Here is a 15,532-nt window from a genome sequence, read left to right as displayed (position 1 = left end):
AATGTTCCCTTAAATATATAAAACATTAGCTGAAAAGGTAATTGTGTACATTTTTGTCAAGCTATCTATCTTATATGACAGAGAGAACCATCTCTTCAATGTATGGACACCATATGACAGGAGACACCACCTAGTAACTTGCAATATCAGCTAAGAACTTTACCTGGTATTCCTTTAGCCAGGACAACAGTCCTGAAAAGCTGAAACTGGCCCAGTTTCCTCCATAGTAGCTTCGTCTGTAACAATAAAATACAAAGAACATAAAAATCAAGTCACTTATCTTATAACCTACACTATCCTTGACCTTTAAACTCTTATCATTTTCCAATATACGAGCCCCAAGTGTTCCAAAGCGCAATGCATGGTTTGCTGACATAAGAGAAGATAGTAAATATAAGCAAATGGCTATTCTCATATCTCAAAGGCAACTTTTCCTGATATAAGAGTTTTTCTTCAGTGATCATAGGGAAACTCAGTCTCAAATCACCAGGATAATGAGTTCTAGTATGGATCCATCAGAATAGTAAAGAGTCATCGCACTAAGCACTGATGGAATAGTATGTGAAAGTTAATAAACTTTCAAAAATACATGGTAGATTCCTAAAAAAAAAAGATACAATTATCCAGTGATCCAGCAATTATATTTCTAAGTGATCACAGAAGAAAAAAACGTGTTTTTCCCCAAAAAAATCTTTTCATCACATTAAATGGCCCAAAGCGATATCATTAACATGAAAATGTGTAAACAAGCTATTCTATACCCACAGGGTTATATACTTTTTAGCAATGTAAAAGGATAAAATACTGCCACAAACAACATAATAGATCAATCTCAAAATTTTTATTCTGAATGAAAGCATTAGCCACAAAGAGTATACATTATATAATTCTAGTAATGTGACATTCAAGAACAAAGTAATCAATGACAAAAAAAAAATCGTAAGAGTGATTGTCTCAGAGTGGAAGTGTTAAGTTCTTAATTATATAAGTATATGGAATTTTAAGAACATATTTATATGATATACTCAAAATCTGTACATTTCATAATATATAATATTTGTCTTTGAAAAGAGCAAATATTCAGTGCTCATTAATAAAGTTTATGCTAAAACTCTGAGTGACAGAAATTACTGAAGTGTACAAACCAGTAAGGCAGAAAGATTCATGGGTCCACAGAATAAGTAATCCATGTAACCATGGATGGTTACATGATATACAGCAGCTACATCCAAATGACAACTATAGGACCTAGGCAGTTAACTCATGGGTGTTCAGTGAATGGTGTCGTTTTGGTTTTTTTTTTTTTCAGGTTTTCTGTACACTTGAAAACTATCACCATAAAATGCAGGAAAAACAGAAGTAATCTAAGTTTTTTGAGTACTGACCATAATATGTCAAGTTCCAAGGTATTTTCACCTAATTATGAAAAGCATAAGAAAACCCTAAGAAGGACATTCTGGTGTTTCTTTCCACTATTAAGTACCTTGAGGTCAGTTCCTGGTCAAAACCTATTTTTCTCCCCTGCACTTAGTCATATGGTTTTTGACAGACTTAATTGGTCCTAGTATTTTTCCATGCAACTCTCATTTTCTACTCTTCCTGCTGATTTGTTCCTAACCTCAGAATCTGGTGATCTCATCCAATTATGTACATAAAAGGTGAAACATGGTTTTCATTACTGTGGTCTTTCTGACAAAAGATGGCAAGACAACTATTACCAACTCACTATGAAACTAGAAGATTCCAAATAAATTCATTCAGATAACTTTATGGCTTTAAATATGGCTTAAGGCATCCCTAAATAAAGATATTAGGTATCAATATCAAGCAAAATAGAAAAAAAATCAATGACATTCCAGAATAATCCGTGGAACAAACTACAACAGATAGGACAGAAATTAAAGCCACAGAATGTTTTGTTTTATCTTTAAAGGTATTACTTTAGAACTGTGACATTTAAATCTAATTTATAAAATGTCTTCTATTATGTTTAAAACTGATTCTACAGGGGGAAAGAAAACTAGGTTACTAGTTTTGATGTTTAAACCTTGGAACCATGATTTAGAGACAAAGTGAGACTGTGCGAAAAGCAAGGGGGAGATGGCATGGCATGTTGCCTGCCAGTTTTGTGTCATCACTGCCTCTCTATAGCAAGTCAAGGAAAAAGCATTTTATGATGGAAAATGAAGTACATTTCTGCTGTCAGGAACAGTTCCCAGTGATGAAAAAGACTTCCTTGAAACTAGAGTCTCTGGGAAGTTATAAAATAAATAGCTATGATAGAAAGCAGGAAACATAAAACTAGAATCTAAAGCCCTCTAATGTCCCACAATAATTAAGTGTCTTAAAGTCTTTAGCAAAAAAGTAGACAAAAAAGATTCTAATGAGGCATTTCTCTTTCATTTTAAGACGATTTCCACTCATTATATTATGTAAGATGCTGATCTTAAAACCTTAAAAAATATGGCTTTAAGTTTTGTATAGTTTTATATAATCTACTCCAAATGACACCTAAGTTTTTCCAGATACAGTAAGAAAATGACCTCAACAATTGTATCAATTAGCACAAATCAATAAATAAGAACATACTATTGACACATTGATTCTAAATTTCTTAGATTATCCATACTGTTTATATCACTTTGCTTAATTTTATCAAACAGAAAATATATAACAAGTAGAGAAGAAGAGCATTAAATACATTAGTTAGAGTCTATAATAAGCCCGCTTTCTTTTCTATTTGGCATCATAATTATAATTCTTTACTGACTATTCAGCAGCAGGAGAAGATACAGGATGCTATATATTATATGCAGTATTGTGAAATAGCTTATTTAAGCAAGTCCCCAACCACTGACAAAAGACAGAGCTGCTGACATGCAAGCACATTCATCTGGGAATCATTTTACTTAAGAAACCCACAGTTGAAAATGCATTCAGACAGATAGGCAAAAGGGTCAAAAACTGCTCAGTGAAAAAGAGAACCGAACCAGCTAAACTCTAATAATACTTCTCTATGTCCCAATATCGTACAATTCCTTTTCCTAGGCATTTCATCTTTCCACGTTTTTTCTCTTTGATTTCCAGCACTTTCATGAGAAAGATACAAAGTGTTTCATGTTATAGGTGAGCCCAATGATACTTGGTACCAGTCAAGACAGCCCAGTTCCGAATGACAGGACCAATGTTCAAACTTGGTTCTCCCAAATGTTAATCCTGTTCATACCAATACACAAATTTGCAATTTTTAGAATAGAAAGCATTAACTAGTCCTCAAGATAATGGTAGCTATGGTTCAATAAAGACACCTGCACACTGTGATGGAGCTTGCCTCTAAGCCTAAATTCTCGTTCTCCAAAATGAAAACATGGATTGAGGGTTAATAATTGTCCCAAGGGGAGAAAGCATAATGACAAAATAAAAATGGGGAATATTAAGCTTCAAAAAGTTAAGAAGAAATGCTTTTGTAGTATCATGGCTTCTCAAACCCATTAACTATTACAATGACTGCTGGAGCTTTCCAACAGAGAATACAGTACTATATGGCATTTTCACAACTTCAGCTGACTAATGAGTGCATTTCTGAATGGGGATTTTGAAGAAAGAGGTTTAACAGAACACATTTTGAGAAATATTAGCTGAATTCACATTAAGGGAAAGAAAAACTACCTGCATTGAACTTGGCATTTTATAATCACTTTTTCATTTAACCTTTATGTTCCTTATCTAAGAAATAGTAAAGTTGGAACATGAGTCCAGGGCATAACAAACCCAAAGCCTAACCCCTGTTTTCTAAATATTACCTACTATAACCTATGGGTTTCTCAAATTTAAAATTACAAGTGTAAGTAAACCCTAGACTGACTTATCAGTAAAAGCAATGGCATCTTTTTAAAATCTCCAGATGGTATAGTCTTTTTTTTGTTTCACTTTGCTTAATAAAAACAGTATAATACCTCGACACTTTGTCTATTCCAGTGCCAGAACTGGAGGGATTGTTCATTTCGAGAACTTGAAATCTCACTGGATCTCTCAAATTCAGAATGAATATGTAGAAAAGGAAAATAATTCTTGTCATATCTACTAGTATTTGTTTGCCAATTAGAAATGAGTACAATATGCTACTTAAATTAAACAATGGATCAAACCTGTCTCCTTAGTGCAATAGGCAGTGTTTCAAGCTCATCAAAAACCAGTCGGTTCCATTTCATTTTGTTGGACTACTACAGTCATGATATACAGTTAACAAACAATAGGCCATAATTTTAGGACATAGAAAATATATTGGACTAATCCCTACAAAAGTTTCATTTAGCAAAAGTTAAATTGCCACAAAAGAAAGCTCTGGTCCTTCCACTATCCCCTACAATCTTAGACAATTCGATTGGGCTTTTATGGCAGAATCTGCAGATATAATTCTAATACTAGAGAAGATGACCAGACTCTTTCTTTATTGTAGCTTTTTAAGTAACAAAAATTGTAAACATTTATCATGTATAACATGTTAGAATGTTACTAAATGAGTCCTGTTATGTTACAGGGGGTTCCTTTAACTATTGGGTAAATCTTGTAGAAAGAAATAACCAGGTGATTTTTCCAATCATTACACTTAGTGAGAGATTTTTCCTATGTTTGCAGTCATTAGTTATTCTATACGAGCCCACTTAATCCAAGCTATTTAGGTAACAAGGCAGACCTATGAATCCATAACAAACTTATCTTCAACTTTTATTTTTCCAAATGAGCTAATCTATCCCCTCAGATTAGTCATTTACCATCCCTCTACTGATGACTCATCAATTAGTATTACAATGTGGGATCCTTAAAACTCAGATATGAAAATGTGGACCATGTATCTGGTGTAGGAGGTACTTCTGCCTATGTGTTGCTTTCATTGGTTTAATAATGAAACTGCCTTGGCTTTTTGATAGGGCAGAACTTGGATAGGTGGAGTAGACCGAACTGAATGCTGGGAAGAAGAGCAGTGTAGCAGACGCCATGAAGCTCCTGCTTGAGACTGATGCTGGTTAGAATGTTTCCCAGTAAGCCACAACCTCGTGGTGACATACAGATTATTAGAAATGGGTTGAATCAAGATGTGAAAATTAGGCAATAAGAGGCTAGAACTAATGGGCCAGGCAGTGTTTAAATGAATACAGTTTCTGTGTGGTTATTTTGGTTAAGCTAGCCTGGCAGCTGAGAGGAAAAGCAGGCCCTCCCCCCATCAACATGTGTCATCAATTTATTGGACACCTATCGGCTTATTGGACATCTCCCATGATCAAACAGTAAAGATGAACTTTAGTTCCATATAACCAAAGGACAAAAACTATTATTGGTCATTTAGTCCCAACCAAGTCTTCTTTTTTACTCATCTCAAAAAGAAACAACCAAACAAAACTAAAAAAAAAAAAAATACAGCAAAACCAATAGTACTAATATACTTATCTATGCTAAAAAAAATCTTGAACTTCCCAAATATTTCGAGTGTCAACTGTAATTAGTTTGCCAGACCTCTTCTGTTCTTTCCAACCTCCCTCTGCTGCCTTACTTCGGGTATTCACTACCCATTAGTCTGTCTTATTGCATTAATCTCACCGAAGGTTTTCCTATCTCCAGCTTCTTCCATTTTCAATACAACCTCAACACTAATACCATTGTGATCTGGTCTTGAGAAACCACATTATGTCTTTCTCAGGCATAAAGCTGTCTGATGACTTACTAATACTTCTGGAACTACGTACAAAATCACAATACCACATCAACTTTGTAAACTTTTTGTTAATTAAATTTATTTGTTTTATTTTACATCCTGACCACCTCCTCTCCTCCCATTCTCTTCCCCAACCTCCCGTCTGTATTCCCCTTCAATCCACTCTTCCTCCTTTCTATTCAGAAATGGGCAGGCCTCCCATGAGTATCAACAAAGCATGGCACATCAAATTGCAGTAAGACTAAGCACCTCACATTGTATTCAGGCTGGGCAGACAACCCAGTATGAGCAAAGGGGTACCAAAAGCCAGTCAAAGTGTTAGGGACAGCCCCTGCCCCCACTGTTAGAAGTGCTGCAAGTAGATCAAGTTGCACAATTATCACATATATGTAAAGTGCCGAGGTCAGCACCATGCAGGCTTCCTAACTGTTGATTCAGACTCTATGAGTCCCTATGAGCCCAAGTTAGTTGATTTTGTCCGTTTCCTTGTGATGTCCTAGATTCCTGGCTTCTGCAATCCTTCCTCCGTCTCTTCAGCAGGATGCTCTGAGCTTGGCCTAGTGTATGGCTGGGTGTAGCCTCTAACAACAAGTGGGGTAGGTACCAATCTGTGTTAACTCTATAATCTTATCCCTTCTCCATATGCACCAGCCACGACCTCATATGCCTAACTGAACCAAATGCCTCCCTGTCTCTTTTACTTGTGATATTGATTGCCTATACTATGCCAAAATTACAATCCATCACAAAACTAATAATGGTACAATGGTACTGGCCAAATCATTCAGAATTCTCAAATCCATGATCACCCTTTCTGTGCAGGCTGTAGTTCAGCACCATAAAATCATCAAAAGAACTGTCTGTCACAATGTCCTATAAATAGATTGCACGCTATTCTATTAATGTTTACTCTAATAAGACTAAGAGAAAGTTAAGAATATACACAGTCTGCCACATAGTTATCATGATCACTACATTTTCCCATTTACAAAAGATAAACATAGAATAATACATAACAATCTCCAGAGCTCGTTTGCTACCAACTAACACAGTTCAGTGTCAGTCAAACATTGGTGGATTTACAGATGACATGAAGAATAAAAACCAGAAAACTTAAGGTGGCCGCAGCTGAGGACAGAAATTGCACTTCAAAAAATTATGTGCTGACAAGTGGAAGTGGTGCACCTTTAATCCCAGTACTTAGGGGGCAGAAGCAGGCAAATCAATGAGTTCAAGGCCAGCCATGGTGACACAGGGAAACCCTGTCTTCAAAAACTAAAACAAACAACAACAACAAAAAAACAGATTATGTGTTTTCTTCCTCTCCTAGTTTTCCTATCCTTTACTTGATGTTGCCTTCCACTTCTTACATTGAACCCCTTCTTGCCCCTCCTTGTCACAGTAAGGCAAATCAAATCTTTTTCATTAATGCAAGAAACTGGACTGTATTAAGTACCTTTCTGTTGCTATAATAAAATACTATGAGCAAAAGCAACTCTAAAGAGAAAGGATTCATTTTAGATTACAGTTCCAGAAGTTGCAGAGGGATAAAATCTGTAATGGCAGGGAAGGCATGGCAACAAGAGCAGAAGGAAAAAGATAATACTTCATTTGCATACAGGAAGCAGAGAGCAGAGCAGAAGAGGAGGAAGTAGAGTGAAGCTGTAAGTCCTCAATCACAGCATGCAGCAACAGGAATGAGTTAAAAGATTTGCTGTTTACACTGTAGGTCAGTCTACTTTCAGTTGAGAAGCTGATTGATATTCCTTAAACTCCTAAGCAACTGGCAAGAACAGTAGTCACTTCAAAGTAAAAGCAAATCAACAAAAGCAAACAAATGCACATTAGGGATGGGGGCACAAAATCAGACAACCATTAAAAAAGAACTTCACAGTAGGAATAGTGGCTGAATCAATATTGGTTTCCTTTTATGAGTGAATAATCACTGAACACCTAGAGTATTTTTGAGCTTTCATTAGAGAAGGCATCATTTCACTTAACTCTGCTTATACACAATTTATTTCCAGGGAAGAAAAATATATACAAAATTGATCTGACAGACAATTATAGATGCAATTTCTGAGGTGATTCAATGAAGTAAAACTTTTAAAGTAAAAGAACCTGCCTCTAATAATAAATCCATAGCATTCCATTAAAAGGATTACAGCAGAAAAATGAAGCTAGCTCTCAAAGCTATCTATAGTGTCTTATATCCAAGATGAAAGTCAATAGGAATTACCACAACAATCTCCAACCACCAAAGCTAACTGATACTCCATTTTATTTTGTAGTAACTATGATTTCTCGTTCATGGTGTAATTATAAATTTTAAGATGTTTAAAATCCATATCCCTTATTCAATGTTCAATGACAATAATGGAGGGTTCACCTCGTGGTTTTCAAGGACTAGAAAAATTACATGGATTCATTTGGTCTTATAGCTAGTTACTTACATGCATTTCTTGAAAAGTTACAATCCTTGACAAAGCAGAGATGCTTTCTCACAGTGGTACCACACATACTAATAACTACATTGAGAAGAAAGGATGCTCATTCAATAGCAGAGGAAGAATGAACGTAAGTAGCTCCGCACTATGACTATCAACAATCTCTACTGACTGAAGAAAGCTCTGGAAGAAAACATTCTAACTCTTTCTTAAAGGTGAAAAAGTTATCAGAAATCCTGATAATCTTCCATCATACAATGGAGATTGAAGCTCAACTCTGAAATGACAAATAGAGTTGTATTACTTCCAAGACATCAACCAGAATCAAATGATCTCACTTAGTTGTGTAGTTTGGGTCAAATATTTACCTCTTTAAAAAGTTGCCTTTTGTCATTGTTCTGTCACTAGCAGTGTTCCACAATAACATAGTATCACTATATATTCTTCTTTTTTTTTTTCTTTGGTTTTCGAGACAGGATTTCTCTGTGTAGCCCTGGAATTCTCTGTGTAGACCAAGTTGGGCTCAAACTCACAGAGATCTACCTGTCTCTGTGTCCCAAGTGCTGGGATTAAAGACATGCACCACCAACACCCAGCAGTCATTACATATAAATGTAAAAAAACAACTGCCAGTCAATACACCGTAGGGTTGGTACAACAGTGTTATAACGTTCACCCCACATCAACTCACGTTACTTATGTGTTGTTCACTCATGCATTTGTTCTCTCATATAACAGAATGCTTTAAAGTCACTGAATAGAACACACTAAACAATTTATCATATTACAAAAACTAGCATATGGATACGGTGAAATGTATACTGGTCAAACACATACTCATGCACAGAAAATAAATTAAACACATTAATTATTTAGCATTGTCACAATTATAAAAAAATTCCTTAGAAGTCAATAAAACTAAATGCTATTAGTGAGACAAAGAAGAAATCTAGAAACCTGTGGGAATTGCAGCCCCGAGTTACATATCCCTGCCCCCATTTGAGGTGTTTATCTGCAAAGAAAACATAATAACTTCCCTCTGCTCCTGGAGTTGGGAAAGGAAGTTTGAGTACACGTGATCATTCCTTGATCCCTGCTGGGGTCAGGTGACAGTCCCTGCTGGGGTCAGGTGACAGTTCCTTCACAGCCCCCTCCTCTTTTGGTGCCATGGTATAAAAGTTAGCCCCAGCAGAACAATAAAGAAGCTGTTCCACCTCAACCTCGTGCTCTGTGAATTCATTCAACCTGGACACCCTCCACTGGAGACTCTTGTTTCCAGTCCTTGCTGGCGCGGTAGAAACCAACAAATATGCAATAGTGGTATCATCAGTTCTTATCCCCAAAAAATAACATTATTAAGGCAAATACGCTTCTTTAATAAAATTAAAGCCTAAAAATGTTTAAAAGCATAGAATTGAAAATACAGTCATTATGTAAAGCTAAACAAATTATTTATGATAATATTTAGATATATGCTATAAATCCACTTAATATATAAAATGCTTAATGGAAAACATTTAAACATTAAATATTTTAATGTTTAAAAGGAATGTTGAACATATTCCTTTTAATAGAGTCTGAGAAAAACTGAATTTAAAGTAATTCAGTGAGGTAACACCATCATTTTCAGTGGACAGTTTAATTCCTCACTTTCATATGAAGCAATATTACAGGAGAAACATGAATAGAAGCAAAATAAAACTAAATAAGGTAGAAGATTGATCAGACCACACAGACAGCTATGGAACAGGTATATTATATTCAAATATGAACTTCTCTTCTCATAGTTGAATCTCGCATTAGCAACTTAAGTTTAAAGTAAACATTAGTGTTTGCATTGCTTTTGGGAAACAGAAAATCTATTTCTTTAAAAAAATATATATAGTAACAAGTAACAACATAAAAGCAGGTGAAAAATGAGGTTCTGAAGTTACTTTGATAAATCAAAGGAATAACTGAAGAAATCCATCCTCGAACCAACATCCGAGAGAGTCAGCCCATCATGTCAACTTATTTACAAGAGAGAGAACAGCATGCCTCTTCCCCATGTATGCCCCTTGTTTCCCTTGGCCTGACAGTCTGAAATGGATGAATGCAGACTCTGATGTGAAAGTTGAGGCTAGACAGGTACCAGTATGGAGTATGGTCACACTAGCATCCAAGCGCTTGGGAGTAGTTCTGATTTAGGGAAGAGTTAAGGAGAAATTGTCAGAAAAAAAAAGTTGATTTGATATTTTGTATTTTACATATGCATGTCTTGAACTTTTAGCTTTTCCTTGTATCATCAACATCCAGACACTATCTGACAGATATTAAATAAATCATTATGCGATGAAAAAAGAATCTCCCAATGATAGTTAAACAGGCAGGTTACTAATACTAATGCCTTTCCTCCCCTTTTACTGAAAACACTTTTTTCTCACATAATATTTGTAAAAAATACAAATGTTAAAGTACCATGTCATCTACCAATCCCAATTCTGGGTATTCACTCAAAAGAAATAAAGTGAGAATTAAAAATAAATATTTGCTAATTCATATTTCTAGAAGCACTACTTGCAAGAGCCAAAAAATTTAAGCATCCCAGATGTCTATCAAAGAGTACAGCATGGGCTATTATTCAGTTATAGAGGGAAGATATCCTGTAACATATGATGACACAGATGAAACATGAAGATATTGAGCTAAATGAAATGAAACAACCATAAAGAGATAAATACTATGATTTGCTTCTATTGGATGTCTAGATACCCAAATTCATGATAACAAAAATTAGAATCTTGGCTACTAAAAGTTTGAGTGTGAAGAACATAGTTATTGTTAAATAAGTACAAATTCCAGTTTTAAAAGAACAAGAGTTTTGGATACTTATGGTACTACCATATGAATATACATAATACAACTGAACTGTATATCTAAGAGTGCTTAAGACAGTAAATTTTGTTTCACCTTAAGCATAATTTTTTTGAAACTAATTTTATTAAATTATAAAAGTTTCCATTTATGCCCCTCTTCCCAACACCCTCCCACTCCCCCCACTCCCTCTCCTCCTCCCTCTTCGTCCCTAAGGGCAGTCAGGGTTTCCTGCCCTGTGGGAAGTTCAAGTTCCTCCCCCCTCCCTCCAGGTCCAGGAAGGTGAGTATCCAAACAGACTGGATCCCCAAAATCCAGTATAAAGCATAATTTTTTTTAAAAAAAATATTAAATGCATGGGAAAGCCTGGTAAGAAACATCAGCCAGTAAAATGCTTGCCTTAAAATCATAAGGATCAGAATTTGATCCACAGATCCCACAGAAAATAGCCAGGCATGACATTACCGTCTTGTATTCCTAAGATTAGGAAGGTAGTTGACAGGTGAATCCCTGGGGCTGGCTGGTTAGTCAGTCTAGGCTATTTAGTAAGTACAGGCCAGTGAGAGGCCCTATCTTAAGAAAGTGCAGGGGTGGCGGGGAGGCAGATAGATCCTAAGGAACAACATTTGAGGTTGTCCACTAACATGCTCATAAGCACGGACAAACACACACACACACACACACACATGCAAGTATGTACATGTGTGCAAGGACACACAAAGAGACAGAGAAAGAGTAAGACACACACACACAGAGAGAGAGAGAGAGAGAGAGAGAGAGAGAGAGAGAGAGAGAGAGCGCACATGGGAAGGCCTGCGGTTACACTATTTTACTTGTAGTCTAGAAATTAAAGGAGTCTGGTAATTCAGCTCAACTGGCAAAGCATTTCTCTGGTATACTCAACAACTGGTAAAGCATTTCATTTCCCTGCTATATTGAAGGTCCTGGCTTTGACTGCAAGCACTAAGAAAAACAGAGATGTAGAAACAGATGTCGAACATAAACAAGATCAACACACAGAAAAAGAGAGGAAGGCAGAGGCAGAGAAAATAATTAGGCTGGTAAAGTAAACTAAATATAATTATATAGTCTTAAATACTAAAGCGAGTATTAAATGAAGGCAAAATTAACACTGGGCCATATCAGCAAAACAATCCACAAATGTCCCTTTGCTTCAAGCTTTCTTTTCTGTCATGAAGAGATATGGAATCAATTTATCAGACTGATAAACATCCACACCATCATGCTTTCCAGCTAAACTTCTAGCTGCTTCTTCTTAATCTACTTTGATGGATTCTCTCCCAACACTCATGCACTCAAAAAATTCTATTCTTGATTGTTTTACATTTTCTTCTATTCAGGATGAGATTTACTTCTTTGGTACCAACTACTATCAGAATGAAGGAGATAGTTACAGGCAGATGAGTAAGATATTAAAGGAATCATCTCACATTTACTAGGAAACTCTAAAAAGAAAATAGATCAACCCAGGAACTCTTTCAGCAAGAGAGAATATTCTGATCTACTCTGTTTGAATGAATTAGACTAAAAGTCCTCCAGCAACCTGCAGAAATGGATAATTGACAAGTAAAGGGAACAGGAAATCCCCACTTATCCCAACTAGGAAGAAATACTGACAGATATTGTTATACTTTTAATTCATTTTATCATTTCTATTTGTTTTAGTTTTTAAATTTTATATAAAATTTTAAGACAAATTAAGCAAATCAAATCAAGCTCTAAATAAGAAAATAAGGGGATAAAAAGATAAGTAACAGTAAAAAAAATTTAAAAACTTGGAAGAAAATTTTCAGCATGGCAACTGAGATTCTAACAACAAAACCCGTATATGTTAGAAATCAGACAATCCATCAACTAGAAAAAACACACACAGTAGAAATCACTATCCACAAATACAATTAAAGATGGAAAACAAAGTCAAGAAGCTACTACACTCAAAAGCCTAGAAGAAAAAAAGTAAATTATTATGACCAAAAGGCCTATATCTCCAGGATACATTCAAGAAACTAAGACTCCATAAAGTAGAAGGAGACGGCATAAACACTAAACACTAAATGTATAAAGGATTCAGTGAAACCATTGCAGAAAATTCCCTCACTCTAGAAAAGAAATGAGACATACAAACACGGGGAGTATTTAGACTATCAAATAGATGTGCCCAGAGAATAACTTCTCCAAAATGAATCATAATCAAATTGTCAAAAGTACAAAACAAAGATCCAATATTAAAAGTTAGAACAAAAAAAAAAGGTCAAACCGCCTACAGAAGCAAACATATAGACCTCTCACTAGCAATTCTAAATGGATATAAAGAATGAAACTATTTTTCAAGCCTTGAAAACAAACAACCACCAAAAAAGATTATAAACACTCAAGTCATCTTTTAAATACTTATTTTATTTTTTTAATTATATGTGCTTGGAGATGGGGTATGTGCACATGAAAAAGGTACTCGCAGAAGACAGAAGAGGGACTCTGACCCCCTGAAGATGGAGTTACAGGTGGCTGTGAGTTACATGATAAAGGTGCTATGAACTGAACTCTGATTCTGATTCTCTGCAAGCATAGTCAGGACATGCTCTTAACTACTAAGCCATCTTTATAGTTCCCAACGCTAACTTTTATAATTGAGTGAAAATAAGGACATTTCAAGACAAGTACAACTAAAGCATGACAACTAAGTCAGCCTCATAAAAGAAAAGAATTCTCAGAGGAATAGTATGCACAAGGACAAAGAAATAGCTTGAGGGATACATCCACAAATGAGAATTAGTAAGGAATCTATTATGTTTAACATAATAAACCATAAAAGCCCTAGTACTCAAAGGAGAACAAATAACACAGCCAACAACAAAAATGAATATTAAAACTTATAGGAACAAACAAATACTGATCAATAACAATTGAAAGCAAGAGTAGTACTGCATGATGATAACCCTGAGTTCAAGATCAGATTGGTTGATAAAGGTACTTGCTGCCAAGCTTTATGACTTGAATTCAATCCCAGAGACCCCTATGGAGGAAAGAAAATAACCAACTTCCACAGGTAACCATCTAATCTTTATGCGTAAATTATGGCACATACACACAAATAAACAAATGCAAAAACTGTAAGGAGGACATCCATTTTCCCAAGATCTAAAACAATTTTAAACATTTACTTAATTAAAAATTAAAACAAAAATTAAAAATAGGACTTTCTGGTTGCACTGCAGTGGTGGCTATACCCTGCAGAGCTCTCCCGAATCCCATCCCAGCTTTCATCCAGGTACACCTCCCTCTCTTTCTCCCCTCCCCCTGGGGCCACAAGAACTCCCCAGAGCTGCTCCCTGGCACTCTGAGCATGGGCTGTAGGCTCAGCCGGGCAGGGGCAGTTCCTGTGCTTTGAGAGCCTGCCTAATAGGCAGGCCCTGAATCACCTCAGCCACATACCTGGCCAGCAAGAGACAGTGATCTTCTAGCAGACATCCATTGGAGGAGGGGTGAGGTTGCTCCTGGCCCTAGGTCTTCGGCTAGGAGGAATTCAGACTTTCCCCACCCCCCTCGACTTTCTGGTTGCCCTGCAGTGGTGGCTAAACCCTGCGGAGCTCTCCCAAATCCCATCCCAGCCCTCATCCAGGTACACCTCCCTCTCTTTCTCCCCTCCCCCTGGGGCCACAAGATCTCCCCAGAGCCGCACCCATACACACTGGGCCAGGGCTGTGAGTGCAACCCGGCAGGAGGGAGTGCCTGTGTTTCAATAGAGTGCCTGAGGAAAGATAGGCATTCTGTCAGTGAAGTCCCTGCCCAACAAGGGAACCTGACCTGGTACCAGAAGATCCAATATAGAGCAGTTGAAGGAAAAGATGGACAGACGCCAAGGCAAGAACTCCTCCAACAATCTAAAAAACCACATGAAATCACCAGATCCCAACGACCCTACAATAGAAGGACTTGAACCTCTTAATTCAGAAGAATTGGGAAAAAATGCCATGATGAAAGCAATAGAGTCCCTTAAACCGGATATGAATAACTCCCTTAAAGAACTGGATGAGAAGTACAACAAAAGGATTGAAGAAATGAGTAAAGAAATGGAGGAAAAGTATAACAAAAAGTTCGAAGAAATGAGTAAATCCGTGAATGATACACTGGAAAACCAAGAAAAAACAATCAAACAGGTAATGGAAACAGTTCAAGAATTTAAAACTGAAATGGAGGCAATGAAGAGAAGACAAAACGAGGGCCGGCTGGATATGGAAAATCTAGGTAAACGAACAGAGACTACAGAATCAAGCATAACCAATAGGATACAAGAGATGAAGGAACGAACCTCAGAGACTGAAGATACCATAGAGAAAATAAATGCTCAGATCAAAGAAAATAGCAAATCCAACAAATTCTCATCACAAAACATTCCAGAAATCTGGGACACAATAAAAAAACCAAATCTAAGATTAATAGGGATTGAAGAAGGAGAAGAACTGCAGATCAAAGGCCCAGAAAATATATTCAACAAAAT

The 15,532-nt window shown here is 36.4% G+C and overlaps 1 protein-coding gene across 1 annotated transcript in view; it reads right to left on the bottom strand.

Annotated features, from left to right (window-relative positions):
- Chm (CHM Rab escort protein) overlaps positions 1 to 15,532 on the bottom strand; it is a 157,992-nt gene that overhangs the window by 102,060 nt on the left and 40,400 nt on the right. Inside the window, exon 3 of the mRNA XM_048417802.3 lies at positions 164 to 236. Coding sequence (XP_048273759.2) covers positions 164 to 236 — 73 coding nt within the window. The remainder of the gene's footprint in view (positions 1 to 163; positions 237 to 15,532) is intronic.

This window comes from Myodes glareolus, chromosome X (genome assembly GCF_982192425.1).
Source record: "Myodes glareolus chromosome X, mMyoGla1.1, whole genome shotgun sequence".
NCBI classification, from domain to species: domain Eukaryota; kingdom Metazoa; phylum Chordata; class Mammalia; order Rodentia; family Cricetidae; genus Myodes; species Myodes glareolus.
Note: the sequence above shows the minus strand (reverse complement) of the source record. Positions and strands in the feature narration are given on the sequence as shown.